The sequence below is a fragment of the Ambystoma mexicanum genome, chromosome 4p (assembly GCF_040938575.1).
Source record: "Ambystoma mexicanum isolate Mex_15411 chromosome 4p, UKY_AmexF1_1, whole genome shotgun sequence".
Classification (NCBI taxonomy): Eukaryota; Metazoa; Chordata; class Amphibia; order Caudata; family Ambystomatidae; genus Ambystoma; species Ambystoma mexicanum.
This window is the reverse complement of record NC_090927.1, coordinates 1,109,061,879-1,109,078,372: the sequence shown is the minus strand read 5'-3', so window position 1 is coordinate 1,109,078,372 and position 16,494 is coordinate 1,109,061,879. Positions and strand designations below refer to the sequence as shown.

The following is a 16,494-nucleotide window of genomic DNA, read 5'->3' as shown; positions in this document are numbered from 1 at the left end:
GGTGTCTGGGAACACACATCGTGAGGCGTTGAGACCCAGTTGGCCGACTGAGATACTTTGAATAAAACCAGACTTGTTTGGAAAACGAACCTCGCGACTGACGTGTCATTGGGTATATGGTTATTGTGCCTTATGTCCATGTATGTCCATGTATGGCCTAGCAAATATGGTGCCCGAACAGGGACCCTCCCATTAATGCTCCATTGCATACGTTGAAGTAAGGCAAGAACGAGTCGAGGTCGAAGCCGGCGGACCGGGATCGGAAGGTGTTCGGGCGTCCCTGCAAAAGTGATGAGAGACTCCTCCGCAGATCTGTACACAGCGATCCCTGATTGACGAGCAGCAGCCAGAGAGCATCGAGATGAGGGTCCTGGAAACGAGGCAAATTGAGCCAGACACGCGGTTGCGACGATTCTTGGTTGCGTCTGTACACGGGTGAATTGCATCCTGAGTGACAAATTGGTTGATCAGGTGAGTCGTGCCCCGATTCTTAAACGTCCTGCTATTGGTCGAGAATTGCACTTGCAAGTACAAATGCCCAGGGTAAGAAAAGGGTAAGAGTTAACCAAGCCTGGGAAATTGTCTTCCTGTTTAGAGAGATTTTTTCACTGCGGTAGACAATCTTTGGAAACTGGCCAGGTCACGCCACCGGAAGGGTCGCCGGCACATGAGATGTACATGAATATGGAATATGGGCAATAGTGTTCAATGCGGTTTGGCATAGGCAGACCAGACGTGTATCAGACCTTCAGTGGCCTAATAATGGGAGCTTTGAATTAGCGCATATAGAACATTTAATATCAGTCTTGCTACGAAAAAAGGCCAGACTTGCAGCGTACGACGTTGTAAGAGACTGGAGAAAGGAAGCGAATCTCTGCTTGAAAAGTAGAGAGAAACACACACGTAGACATAAAACAAACACAGAGAAAGCACTAGAGCATGATCATCAGCAGCAGACAGAAGCCATTAGGAACATGGATAGGGCCTTCTAATTAGACATACAGAAAATATATCCTTCACAAGATTTGCTTACATCAGATGAACTGATAAATAAGATATTAAATGAGCGAAGAAGTGAACATCCAAGTACTGACCCAGTTGCACCGCCTCCTTATGTACCCCCTATTCCCATGATTCCATCCGCCCCTGCAGTAAGCATTCCCTCTCCCTCTGTGCCCATGACATCATTTCCTCCGCATCCTTCAGCGCATGAGTTGTACGCTTTAGCTGGCAGTTCTGCAGCAATGGGGCCTGAAAGATGAAGTATTAGACAGACTTGTAGTACGATTAGCAAGGGAAGGAAAGACGAACTGAAAGAGTGGGCCGAAACGTATATTGATGATGACAATGAAGAGGCTGTGCAAAGTTCCCTATCTGATCATAGAGGCCTTGGTGAACAACAGGTATTGTTACAATGTATGGGGGATTATCTTGTTAAAATATGGAGTGATTTGACTAATACAGTGGTACCATAAGAGTTGCGTGATTTGATTGTCCTTCACAATTTGCGAGATATTGCCGCGAAAATACGAGAACACGTAGGGCGAATATTTGTGTTTAAGCGAGAACTTGATCGGTTGCATAAAGAAATAATGAGAAAAGATGAACCGCATATGTCGTATGTTCAGAAACGGTTTTTGCCACAGTTGAAACCTGTTAGTGAAGAGATGCGAATTTGTACGTGAGATGCGCTTAGATGGATTACGGATGCCGCAATTTCCCCTATTGAAGTGCATGATACATTTAGTCATTATACACCAAAAATGCAGAGAAAGGTGTTACAAGTTATGGTGGAGTATTTACAGGATGAATGTACGAAGAAAAAGATGTATTGTCCGGTTGATTTAATGACAATAAATAAAAGAGCATTTTCACCTGATACTGGAACAACAGCTTTTTCTCTTGATCTGGTTTTGCTGCTTAATAGACTAACAAATGTAGAATCCCCTACTTTGCAATTACCCATGAGGGAGGTGCCTCCCACGTTTGTCCCAAAAGTAGAGGTTGCTGCCAATGGAGCGATTACAGCACGAACGATAGAAGCCCATTATATCGCACAGTTTGTACATGTCCCCTTTTCTAGGCAAGAAGTGAATACTATAAAGCAGACGGTCCCTGACATTAGGAAAAATCCGGCAGGGTTCTATAAGGAAATTGAATCTGTTTTAAATTCATCTGTTTTTACACTAAGTGACATTGGGCCTCATTCCGAGTATGGCGGTAAGGGATAGCGGCCACCGGTAACGAGACCGGTGGCGGTAATCCCTTACCGCCATACTCGGAGTTCCCTCTGCGCCCTCGCCCTTAACGCCTGCTTTGAGCAGGTGTTAAAGTCGAGGGCGCAAAGGGGCCTCCAAGCCAATAACGGTGACCGTAATGAACGGTCACAGTTATTTTCATCTTCCCCATTCCCATTGAGCCCTATGGGGGCTCATTTGGGAATGGGGAAGAGCCTTGGTGAATGGGGAATTACCGCCCCGCCAACCTTGGAATGGGGCGGCGATTCCGCCATCCAACAAGGCGCTGCCGGTCCGGGTACGGCGTCAACCAAGGCGTTAATAGCACCATTGGTTAGCGCCGTACTCGGAATGAGGCCCATTGATTTATTGTTTCCTGTGATTCTTCCTGTGGATATATGGAAGCAGATTAGAAGTATAAATGATGCGCAGATGTTAGGCGATACATGGGAGAATTTGACTAAAGTTGACATTGAGAGAAAGGCTGGAGAGAAGCCACCGCAAGCAATGTTGGCTTTGCCCTCGCGAATAGAAGAGAAATTTAAAACGTTAGTGCCTGAGAAAAGAATAGTTTGGGATAAATTGACTGCTTGCTTACAGGGCAAATTGGAAGGAGCGACAGATTATTTTAATCAGTTTGAAGAGGTATTTGCAGATTTTAGTGGTCAAGATCTAAGTACCGAACCTGGGAAGAGATTGTTCGTTGATAAGTTTGTGCGAGGGTTGTTACCGAAAATTCAGACTTTAGTAATGACATCTGAAAGTGCAATGTAAGCGAAATCACAAAGTGAAGTATTACATATGGCCCAATATTATGAGAACCGAGTAAATTCAGAAAAGGATAAGGAAATATGGGAAAATGGAGATTTGAAAACGAGAGTGTTGCTAAAACAAGTAGCGAATAATAATAGAGGTGGCGGGAACGCACCGTCTAGAGTCCAATTTGCATTAACATCCAACATGCAAGGGGGTCCAATAGGTATATATCAATGTGCCTGTTGTAGACAAGAAGGCCATTGGCGAGCACAGTGCCCGCATATACAGAATAGAAATTGGACTATTTCAAGAAGACAGAATAGTGGTCGTCCAGGAATACGAGGTCAGAATAGAAATCAAATGAAGCCACAATTTCAGGATAATCAGGTTAATCAGAATCAACAACAGAACACCATGAATGGTGGAAATGTTTTTGATAATCCGTCCAATGCATATTACTCTGGCGACTTTACATCAGACGATGTACTGTTCCCCTAGCACAACCCGAAACAGGGGTTGGAACCAGTACCTATTCCCGTTGACCAGAAAGGGCCCTACGTAGAAATGAAAGTTGGAAATAGGGAGCACATTTTTTAGTGGACACAGGTGCACAAAAATGTTCCATTGACCATCAGCGGGTTCCAGAAATACCACTGTCAGGGCATTCAAATGTCTCAGTAAGGTTCTGACGTACGCCAGTAATTAGTCCAGTTTCACAACCAGTGCCAATCACACTAGGTCTATTTACTGAGTCTTGCCCATTTCTTTTGACGAAAAATTGCAGTGAAAATGTGTTGGGATTAAATCTGTTGAAGAAATGTAATGCGGTCATTTATTGTTCTGATGGAATGTGCTTAACAATCTCACCGCAACAAACTCCTGTATCGCAATTTGTATCCATGCCATTGCCAAATGACTTGAATAAAGTACCAGCTTGTATATGGGCAGTGAACGATAATGGTGTTGGATGTTTGAAAGTAGAACCAGTAAAAATTGTTTTGAAAGAAGGAATTACATTACCGAGTATTCCGCAATACACAATTTCGGCTGAGGGCGAAAGAGCGTTGAAATGCATTGTGTCAGATTTGATTTCTAGAAATGTAATTGAAGAAACCTCTGGTAGTATTTGCAAAAGCCCAATTCTTCTGGTTTACAAGAAAGGAGGTAATGATATACCTTATCGTTTTATAATTGATTTACGTGGAGTGAATAAAGTAGTTGATCCCCAATTCCCATTAGTCCTGGATGTGACAATGATTTTGACAATGATTCCAGCTTCCTCATCATATTTTAGTGTTATTGATTTGAAAAATGCATTTTTCTAGTATTCCTGTACATCCAGAGAGCAGATCTTTGTTTGCTTTTACATTAGGAGGACGTTCATTTACATTCACACATATTCCACAAGGCTACACTGAAAGTCCAAGAATTTACAGTAGAGCATTGAAAGAACAACTAGACATGCTTGAGTTACCGTCAGGGTGTGTGTTGTTACAATACATTGATGACCTGCTTATAGCAGCAGACTCAGAAGACATTTGTAAAGAGAGCACTGTTGCTTTGTTGACACATTTAGCAGGACATGGTCACAAGGCATAATTGAAAAAATTCCAGTATTGTTGCTTGAAAATGATGGATGTTCCTTGGCTGTTTTGACTCAGGAGCAGAAATAGACCATGTGGTTATTTCTCTTCCACGTTAGAACCTGTTGCATATGCTTTGCCACGTTGCTTGCGAGCTGTTGCTGCAGCCGCCGCGTCAGTAAAACAAACCGAGGGAATGATTTTAGGTCACTCTTTAACCGTGATTGTACCTCCTTCAGTAGACGTTCTTTTAAATAGAACGCAGGCGTAACATTTCACATCCGCCAGACTAACAAGGTATGAAATAATCCTATTTGCACCGCATATTCAAATTAAGAGATGTTGCACTTTAAATCCGGCTGAGTTAATGCCCCCTCCCAGTGAAAATGGGGGTGAGAAACAATTCTCACATGATTGCTTAATGATTACTGAGCAAGACACAAAAGGAAGAATTGATTTAACTGATACTCCACAGAAAGAGCCAGATGGAGAACTGTTTTGTGACGGCTCTTGTTTTAAATTACCGAATGGCACATCAACTGCTGCTTTTGCCATTACTACACTGAAAAATATTGTAGAGAGCAAACGAATCCCATATAACTCAGCACAAGCTGCAGAAATAATAGCGTTAACCAGAGCATGTGACATTTCTGCAAACCATAGCGTAAACATATACACTGACAATCAGTATGCATTTGGGGTGGTCCACAATTTTGGTCGATTATGGGCTGAAAGGGGTTTCCTGACGTCACATGGAATTAAGATTCAACATGGCACTTTGATAGTGAGACTGTTGGCAGCACTTGCGCTTCCCAAGCGATTAGCAATAATGAAATGTAAGGCACATAAAACGATAATGTGTAATGTAGGAAAGGGGAACTCATTTGCAGACCAAATCGCGAAACAAACTGCCATTGATTTGCACACAAAAATGTATGTCAAAACAACAGAAGGAGTGTCCTGCATGATAGAGGATGGAATTGAAACAGTTAAAGAGATACAAACAGAAGCGTCTCCAGATGAAATAAAACAATGGTCTGAGGGTCCAGCAGAATTAGATTCTAAGGGTTGTTGGGTGGACAAAGAAAAGAATAGATGGATGTTGCCAAATGCCTATGTGATGGCAATGGGTACTATGGGTCACAGTCCAACACACATATGTGCGAAAAAAATGTCTCAGCACCTTGATTCTGTATGGTATAATACCAACATTATGAAAACCGCTGAAAGATTGGTTCATAATTGCATGACTTGTTTACAACATAACATTGGGAAGGGAACAGTGACACCAGTAGGAAGTTTTGGTCCACCCTCTATGCCGTTTGAAGTCATCCATTTTGATTTCATAGAAATGGAAAGATGCCAAAATTATAAATATGTCCTTGTAGTGGTCTGTGTATTTAGCAAATGGGTGGAGGCCTATCCCCTGAAAGATTGTTCAGCCATGTCCACAGCAAAATCCATGCTAAAAGAATACTTCCCCAGATTCGGACTACACCGTGTCATATGGTCAGATAATGGTCCGCATTTTATAGCGCCCGTGATATTACAAATTTGTGCAGGCCTCCAAATTGATAAGCGATTCCATTCAGCTAGACACCCGATGAGTGCCGGTTAGGTAGAATGCCAAAACGGTAACTTGAAAAATAAACTGGCCAAGATCTGCACAGGGAGCAATTTGAAATGGCCCGATGCATTGCCACTAGCTTTAATGTGCATGTGTACAGTTGTGCAGGCAAGGACTGACCTCTCCCTATATGAGATAGTTACTACTGTAAACAGTTGACTCAAAACTTGCGTTTGATTCATCAGCAGGTGCAGGAGGCTTGTCCTGTCGGATATACAGGCCCAGGACATTGTCTGCAACCAGAAGACTGGACTCTGGTGAAAACCTTTTAGAAGCAAATCTTCACTTACACCACGCTGGAAGGGGCCTTTCCAGGTGTTGCTGGCCACGCAGACTGCAATCCGAGTGAACGGTCAAAAGCACTGGATCCACGCAACACACACAAAAAGAATTCAGTTTCCTTTGCTGCATGAGAAAGAGATCGATAATCCTGACGTCAAAAGCAAAACAGCCTTGACTGATCACAAAGACATCACTGCCGAATTCTAGCCTGAATTCCTTCCTGAGCCCGAGAAAGGGCCTGGGGATAGTGCAACGAAAATTGAAAGACCAGTGTTGCCTCAACACTGTTCGACTGCTGCCTCATCATCACAAATTGGATTACGAATTGGCACTGATTCTGCATCTGGAGATGACAGTGCATTGTTCATCGATCATACTGGAGCTGTAAGGTACAATCTACGTTCATGAAATCGGAAGTAATCAGCTTTTGTTTCGCCTTTGTTTCTAGCTCACGGATAGAGCTGGGAACGGAGGCCGAGGGAAAAGGAGCGTATGAGCTGCATCGGCTGAGCGCTCTGACACGTGGTTTCCCGGTGCTATCATTGAAAGTGAAGGCCTTTGCAACCTAGCGTGAACAAGCCGGGGAAACTGGTACTAACACTATAAAATTGATACTTGCTCCTGCCTTTTTGGAGTTCTGTAGAGTTAAACATCAGCTTGCTGCCATCTTAAGCAGGCTGACCTGAATTCGCTTGAACTTTGCCCTAATGTGTGTTGCCGTGGAGAACTTTTCCGACGGACACTGAGAAACTTTTCCTGAAATAAACTCCATAGACCATGCCTGTATTCGCTCCTGCTGCCGCCTGCACCAATGCTGTCGTTGATATAGACATTGACATTAAGTCTGCCCCAAGAAAGACTTGGTTTAGAAAGACTAACCTGCTTTTGATGATGATACCTATTTGCATTATAGTTACATTGAACTCAATGTTTTGGTACTTGGAAACTATGCATCCCTTAAACACTCTGTCAGCTACCAATGCTCCCACTATGAGTACCCCAGCTCATGTGCTCTCTTATACTCTTCCGTCATGAGAGGTGAAACACAGAAAGGGTTATGATAATAACACTTTACTACTGATTATGAATATGACCCATGCTATTTTGAATAGATCCAATTGTTGGGTTTGTTCCCATTTACCCCAGCACGGGGAAAGAGGAATGGGTTGGTATATACATCCTTTACCGCTTAACACTGCCTGTTATGCATCATTAACAGCGATGTTTTTCAGAAAATGGAATGATAGTGTCAATGGAAACTTTGATGGAACAAACATAAATGAATTTGAAAGATTGGTGTTAGCACCGCTAGGTTGTTGCGTGTTTACAAATAGAAGCAAAATAAACACAACAGCAAGTCCAGTAGATAGGCTCTCTAGGCCTTACCAGTCCCTAATTATTTTTAAAATGGGTCCGGTTGGAAACAAAGATGCCCTGCCTCCCTCCTATACTATTAATCATAGTCCACATTCTGTCCCATTTTGCTTACAAAACAAAGAGTTCCCACCCAGTGGGAACATTTACTAAATGTATGAATACTGCTGTACTTGAACAAGAAGAGAAACCATTATATATAGGAGGTTCTGTCTATTTTGTGTGTGGAGATCAGGCTTATCCATGGTTACCCAGAAACTGGGAAGGTACCTGTTATTTAGGGATACTTTTACCTGGTGTTTTTCTTGCCAAAACTTCTGAAATAGCAAAAATATCTAGATCTCGGCCACAACAAGATGATACTGCTGGGCAAACTGTTGGGGATATAGCAAAATCATTTATACCCTTTTGGGGACAAGTAATAAACTCATGGAATATAAGAAAACTGTCCAAGGTGTTGGAAAAAACTATAAATGGAACCACTGATATACTTTACAATATGACATTGGAACAAAAAGCAATTACACTGTTTGCACTTCAAAATAGAATGGTGCTTTATATTATTTTGGCTGATCGTGGAGGTGTATGCAAATTAGTGGGATCAGCGTGCTGTTTATTTGTAAGTGACTCCTCCCCTACAATATTTGAAGCAACTAAGAAATTACATGTCCTAAGCTCCGAAATTCATGTCCCCACAGGTGGTTGGAATCTAAATATAAGTTTGTGGTTCTGGGAACTGTTACGATCCTGGGCATGGAAGTTAATTGCAATCCTGGTTATGATATTTGGGATCCTCATATTCTGCTGTTGTTGCATACAATGCCTGCCAGCCATTTGCTCCCAAATTACAAATGAGTATGTACATGCAATCAGTATGAAGCCTCCTCCTCGTATGATAAATGATTGTGCAAAACACGAAAATGAAATAATTAAAGAATTTATGGCAATCAATATTTCTGATGATGATGATAGCGACATGGGTAGTTCAGAAATGGACACCTGGTCCGATGAAGACGCGATGTTTGGATGAATAGCCGAATGATACGCATAATATGTTGGGCAGAAGCGAATCGCATCATGTGACAAACATCGCAATCCGAGAAACCTGAATGTAACCATAGGGAGTCCATTTAGTAAAATGCCGGGCATTTTCTTTTTTGTAATGCTTTGCAAATGTATTCTATGCTTTAGATCCGCATACAGTGCGAGGCCACGGCTTGAACTCTGAAATGCTAACGCAGACAAGAATGCAGAACTGTGAAGAAATACATTGTTTTCTCTCTCACTAAGACCTTGAAGCCGCGCAGAAGCTGTGCCTAATCAGTAGTCCAGGTGCCGGTTTGTCTTGCAAGCACTGTTGTAAAAGGCAGTTAAACATGAATTATATTCTTCTAGCGGTGGTCCTTCATGGAGGATGGTATTTTATGCTTCAGAACTGTCTGACCCTTAGCTCATGAGCCGTAGCAAACAGATAACGTAGTAGGGAATGTTTGCCTGCTAAGAACAAGATATCCTTACTGAGCCAGAGCTCCATGTTCCTCATAACAGAAAACTGTCTCTGCAGCCTTTGCTAGAATAACTAATGTTTAGACTGAAGACTTGTCATAACGTGTCATAACTGTCAATTACTGAACCCTAGCCTGTATGACATGTATGAGGGCGGGTCGAATAGCATTAGCAAAGGATTATGTATTATGTATATATATATTGCTGCTTGAGCGCTGTTCGATCTCTTTCGCATCAGGAACACACGTCATGAGGCATCGAGTCCCAGTCGGCCGACTGAGATACTTTGAATAAAACCAGACTTGTTTGGAAAACGAACCTCACGATTGACGTGTCATTGGGTATATAGTTATTGTGCCTTATTTCCATGTATGGCCATGTATGGCCTAGCAACTTTGTTACACTCCATTCCAGAGGGGAGGGTGGAAGAGGGACCTGTCAGTGAGAGGGGCCGAGGGTCTGTACACATTGAGGTCAATGGAAGTATAAATGCAAACAAAATTGTGGTCGAAGGCAGGAAGGGAATATATATCATATAAACCAGCATTGTTTGCTATTTTCAGGGCATCTAAATTTGCCATAGCGCTACAATGTGTATACTCTGCTGGCCTCAAAGTGCCAGTTTATCTCTCTGTGCATAACCTAATGCAGGGATGTTGCAAACTAAGGAGCTTGTGAAGCTTTACTGATATTTTCTTTATTAAAATTAGGCGGTTGTCTCTCCAAATATATGTGAGGGCTGTTTCCTTGCAAGGTCTTTTGTGTTTTACTTGTACCATAAAGTCCAATAGAAGTACACTTAAAATAAATTGTAAAAGCTAAAATATTCAAATACATTACAAAATAAAGGTAATTGATAAACAAGCGAAAATATGAAATGCAAAATTAATGAGAAGCAATCAATGAAAAACAAATGGGAACAAAAGTTATTATTACATGGAAACAAAACTGTACATATTAATTGCCATCGAGTGATCAAAGATATGAAAATGTAATTGTGCATATTCCACTCTCCTTCGACATGCCATCCTCCTTACCTCTAGCAAGGGTCTGCTTTCTCCCTGGTGCTGCGTCGGGAGGTGGATGTTCCGCTGAGAGCTGCGTGAGGTTGGTGATTTTCCATGAGACTGTGTGCTTCTATCCACTTTGGTCTGCTGGCGGCTGGTGCTGCTGCTCCTCGTGCTGTAGAGCCTTGGGGGCAGGCTATCGGGAGTACGTGGATACTCTTTGAGGGATCTGCTTAGAGGTTTGTTCTTGATATGATGAGTGTCATGCCTGTATGTAGTGCTGCTCACCGGACTTGTGCAGCTTCTCAGCAATGGTTGCAGAGTGCGATCATTCTGATCGGATTCAAGGGGGCAGTTGATTGGCCGTAGGAAACAAATATCAAGGCTTGATTCTGAAGATGCTGGCGAGCAGCTCTCAAAGAGAGAGCGATTTCGAAAGCTCTCCACCTCATAAGAAGAAGGCAGGCCAATTATTTCTCCCCCATACTCAAAGTCCTCATAGCCAGGGGTGAAGCTAACATCTGTAAGAAGTTCTGTCGAGGTTTTGATGGACCGCTCTACCTCTCTTGTGCCCACAGGTGGTGCACTTTCATACTCCATTTCAGGAATAGCTTGCAAAGGGGCCAAAATGGCCTTCAGCTCTTGGTCAGTGCTACAGAAACTTGTTGGAACAAGGACATTCTCTGACCTATCGACTTTTCTACCATCTATTTCCCAGTCCGACAATGTCATTGTCTTGATGTTCTCTGTCAGTGTTTGCTGGGAGGACTTCATCGGTGGCAATGGATTTCTGAAGAAGAAACAAAACACAACTAAATCAGGCATAAGCTTTATGTAAATGCTTCTTCTTACTTGACCAGAAAGCTTTACCAAGTTTGAATTGATTGTCCCAGTCCAGAATGCATATTTTCGAAGAAGCCACGGCCTGGATTACATCATTCCCAAGAAGCCACGGCCTGGATTACATCATTCCCAAGAAGCCACAGCCTGGATTACGTCATTCCTTCAAGGGAGATCTATGAAGGTAGTCTAAGAGCAGGCCTGCGCAGCTCCCACTACCATACTCTGCGGAGTCCCACAGGGCTCCTGCACTTCCCCCACACTGTATAACCACTTTACCTTACCACTTTTCAACGATCTGGACTATCTCGGCATAGCATACACAAACTATCCCGATGATACCCAAGTTCTCCTTCCCCTACCCGGCTCATATAAAACAGATGCAGAATCACTTTGCAAAATCTACGCCACCAACCAAGCTTGGATGGCAGCCAACGGATTTTGCCTCAAAAAGGATAAAACTGATTTCCTTTTAGTAGCCCCCAAGGAAATCCTCAACAAGCCTGACAAACAATACAACTCCTTTATCATTGATGACTCACAAATTCCTGTCTCGGCAGCAGTCAAAACTCTTGGGGTATACATTGATTACACGTTCTCAATGACACGCCGAGTCAGTGCCATTGCGTCATCAGCCTCCTTCACAACTAAACTAATAAATGCGGTCAAACCCTACTTATCCGAGATAAACTGCCTCTCCATAGCTAGAGCCACCATCAGAGCCAAATTAGACTACTGTAACGTCCTGTTTGCCGGCATCTCTTCCAAAAATCTGAACCGCCTTCAAGTCATTCAGAATAGTGCGCTAAGGGCTGCTCTCAGCATTCCCAAAAGAGAGCACATTACCAGTCAAAGAAAGGATACTATTCAAAACCATGTCCATAACCCACAAATGCCTATCACTCACAGGACCCCCATATCTGGCACAAAGAATTACCAGAGTAACATTCTCCAGACCTATTAGGACTCATCACTCCAACCAGTTTAAAAGCCCCACCATCAAAAGAGCCAAAGCAGGAAGGACTTGCTTCACATTACTTGCCCCCAAGCACTTGAATGCCCTCCCCACTACTTTGCGAAACGGAACATTCTTTCTAGCATTCCGCAAATCGCTCAAAACCGAGCTCTTCAACTAGATCACCCAGCACTCTCGACCCATTCTCTCTCCCTGCATCCGTGAGGAGGTCTCTCTCGCCGCCTCTATCTCTGTGTTTTATTTTCCACCTTTTTGTCATTGTATTGCTCACCTGTCTGGCAAAAGGTTCAATGTAACCAAGGACCTCAGACAGTTGCCCCTGTCTTTTTTGCTTTGTAACTAAGTAAGCACTACTGTAACAGCGCCACAATGCCCCAGGACCGCTTTGTGCGCTTTATAAATTAAAAAATAATAATAAATAAAAACAGATATTAAACATTTGTTTGAGCTAGTGAACTTGATGTAGTGTTCCCCGTGGCCGCTGGTGAATTTTTAATTTAATTGGAGTGGTGTAAAACTTTGACGCAAATATGCATGAGCCACCAAGCATAGCAAGGGAACCTGAACCAACCAAGAGGGTTTCGGACGAGTCCTCACAACCCACTGAATTTTTCTTTTTTATAATGGGTTCAAATTGTGAATTATAGAGTACCCTTTCTGTGAAAATTGGTTAAAAAGCCAGACAGTTTGCAGTCGGTATTGTAGGGTAGTAAATGAAAACATCCAATAGATACACGTCAGCAACAGTGTGCACAGGAGTATTTCATAGCTCTCAACTCACACGCTTTTGGCGGGTGTCACCCGCCTTCTAAACAGCTGACTCACCCGCCAAGCCTCCTGCATGCCCAATCATTTCAATGGGCCTCTCACCCGCCAAAAATAAAATCGGGTGTTTTCACCCGCCTTTGTGACACAAATGGTTGAGAGCTATGGTATTTCCCCACACATTTTCATGATGTCTTTCACCACAATATATGCCAGTAAAAAAAACATTTTCACGCGGGCTTTGTCTGTACATTTCCATGCTGGCTGTATCTATACATTCAAGTATTCCCATAGAAGAACATACTCATGATTGCTTTGCGTATAATTCCAGTAATGATACTAAAAGAAAATATTTCCAAGCTGGCTTTGCTAATATATGCCAATACCTGCACATAAGAACAAATTCCTGATGGCTTTGCCATTAATAATGCTTTAATATGAAAACATGTCCGACACATAACAATTTTGTTTGCTTTATCATAGATGCCGAGTAAAAATGCCATGCCACAGTAGAAAATGGCTAGATTGGCTGCACCAAAAAGCCAGTCTAGACATTTAATAACACTTATGGTTGTTTTTTTATCATAAATGCCCAGTACAAAATTCCATGACAGAGGTAGAAAACTTAACTGGACTGGCTGTAGCAATGCAGTCCAGTGTAGCCTTGTAACAACACTTATTATGCAAACATGATACATGCTGTTATAGCTAGACTGTACTGCATTGGTGCCATTCTTGTTATGCTTATGCCTCTTGCATGGCATACATTTTACTGTGCATTATTGTTAAAGCAAACATGATATCTTTAACATTGGTGCCCAGTAAAAAATGTACACCCCTTCCCCTGCACCCCCAAATCAGAGGCCGCTCAGGTGAGTGGGCCTTTGATTTGGGGGTGTAGGGAAAGGGGTTCCCACAAATCAGATGCCAGATTCAACCTCAAATCAAAGGATCAGTCACGAGCATGGGTTAACAGGCCTTTAATTTAAAGAATGAAGGCAGTGGCCCTTTTATTTAATGAAAAACCAAGGTGGGTCCTGGGAGTTCTGAATCATTGGAGAGACCCGCTCACCAGAAGGTCCCTGCTTTTATTCATTACATCAAAAGATTGCACCTACCCCCACACCTGCAGATATGGGAGTGGGAGGGGTTGGGGTGTATTTTTTCACTCATTCATGCACATTCACTCACGCAACAATGCATATTCACTTGCACCATTCACACATACACCCACACAACATACACAATTTCATTCATGTACCCAAACATATACTCAATCATCACACACGCAAAATCGCACATATTACATTTTCTTTTATCTTACCTGTAGGCAGCCCTGTTCCAGAATCCGCACCTCTGGTTCACTCGAAGGCCGGCTCCATGAACAGGAACAGGAACCAGGAAGCAGGGAGCACTTCCTGGTTCCCGCAGGAGCACCCCCTCGCACATTCAGAGTTGCAGTACCCCAGCCTGTTTCTCCAATGGGCCATGCAAGGCTGGGAAAGTCAAACTCTTCAGCCTTCCATGGCCCATTGGATATGCGCACAGGCGTACAAACCGTCATAGGAAAACTATGCTGCAGTTGAGGGAGCATTCAGTATTTTTACTGCCCTGGTTTGGCGGCGGCTCGTCCAAAATGGATGGCGCGATTATTTGCCTCCCATTGTAGATGAGCCGCCCCTAAGTGTTGCTCAAAATAGTTTTAAATATAATGGTAAAAAGTTTAGGGGGATTTCCAATGAAATCGAACCAACCTGGGGAAGATGCCTTAATTAATACAAATGCTACAATGGCCCATTCATGTAAAGCCTACTGGGGAATGTGCGTTGACAGCAGAGTCTGGGGGGTTCATTTTTGGAGGATCATTCAGATGATAAAAACAAGGTTGATAGAGAAATGGGATGGTTGGGAGGCTTTGCCAAAATCCCTGTCTGTAGATCAGCCATTTGAGAACTTTGGGAATCTCTTTGAAACAGGTGTACTTCCTATCTGATCTTACAGTAGTGCCTACGGGCAACAGACCTGGGTGAATGTCTCTTCACACTCGTAGGGCAGCAGTGAAAAGTCACTGGACAAGAGAACAAGAACGGAGGGAATATTCACCAGGCTTTGTTTACAGCTACTGCAGCTTGGCCTTCTCATTACTTGTCTGGCCCAGGCTTTGTTTACAGGTACTGCAGCTTGGCCTTCTCATTACTTGTCTGGGCCAGGCTTTGTTTACAGTTACTGCAGCTTGGCCTTCTCATTACTTGTCTGGGCCAGGCTTTGTTTACAGGTACTGCAGCTTAGCCTTCTCATTACTTGTCTGGGCCAGGCTTTGTTTACAGGTACTGCAGCTTGGCCTTCTCATTACTTGTCTGGGCCAGGCTTTATTTACGGGTACTGCAGCTTGGCCTTCTCATTACTTGCCTGGGCCAGGCTTTGTTTACAGGTACTGAATCTTGGCTTGAAAGATCAAAGAAATATCGAGGCTGAGTACCACAAAGGAAATACACCAATCACAGGCTAAAATGATTCCCGGATCATTTATTACTGTAAAAGTTATGCAGAGTTATGTGAAATTCTTTTGGTTTCCATGATCATGCTTAGTGTAGTGATGGCATAAGCAGCAGTGAATGTACCACAGCTCCCCTTGTGGGTCTTTCAGAGGTGTATCATTTAAATCAATCCTGCCTTTAGTTTCTTGCTCTGTGGTATAAAGGCAGTCATGTGACATTTCGTCACTGCAAGCAATATCTTGCGGAAGAGGTAAGAATTCAGCCGGATTCAATACGCAGCACCTCTTAATTTGGATATGCGGTGCAAATAGGATCAGTTCATATCTTGTTAATCGTGCAGAAGTAAGGTGTTGCGTTTGCGTTCTATTTAATAGAACGTCTACAGAGTGAGGTACCATCACGGTTCAAGTATGGCCTAGAACCATGCCCTCACTTTGTTTTACAGACGCAGTAGCAGCAGCAGCGACAGCTCTCAAACATCTTGGCAAAGCGTATGCAACAGGATCAAGTGCGGTGGAAAAATAACCGCACAGTCTATTCTTCCCCCCATGTTCCTGCGTTAACACAGCCAAAGCACATCCATCACGTTCATGCACATTCAACTCAAAGGCCTTATCATAATTTGGTGTGCCCAAAACTGGTGCTGAACACAGTGCAGTCTTGAGTAGATCAAAAGCTTTCTGGTGTTCCAAGTTCCACGGTAGTGGCAAATGCATGCCCTTCTTTGTCAATGCCAACATTAGTTTTATCACTAGTGAAAAATTTGGGATCCACTGTCTACAGTAAGAAGCCATTCCTATCAAGGGTCTGACTTCCTTCTGTGTATTTGGGACAGACATGCCAGAAATGCTTTTAATTCATTCAGGTGGCAATCTTCTTCCCTCCTTTGACAGGACATAGCATAAATAGGTGACCTCCTGTCGACAATACTGAAACTTTTTCAATGAAGCTTTATGCCCATGCTTGGCTAAATGAATAAACAATAACAAAGTACCTTCCTTCCAAGCACTTTCTGAGTCTGCAGCTAAGAGAATGTCAGCGAC

General features: G+C 43.0%; 1 protein-coding gene across 1 annotated transcript in view; it reads right to left on the bottom strand.

Moving 5' to 3' along the window:
* ARHGEF33 (Rho guanine nucleotide exchange factor 33) overlaps positions 1 to 16,494 on the bottom strand; it is a 554,915-nt gene that overhangs the window by 21,157 nt on the left and 517,264 nt on the right. Inside the window, exon 16 of the mRNA XM_069606701.1 lies at positions 10,403 to 11,162. Coding sequence (XP_069462802.1) covers positions 10,403 to 11,162 — 760 coding nt within the window. The remainder of the gene's footprint in view (positions 1 to 10,402; positions 11,163 to 16,494) is intronic.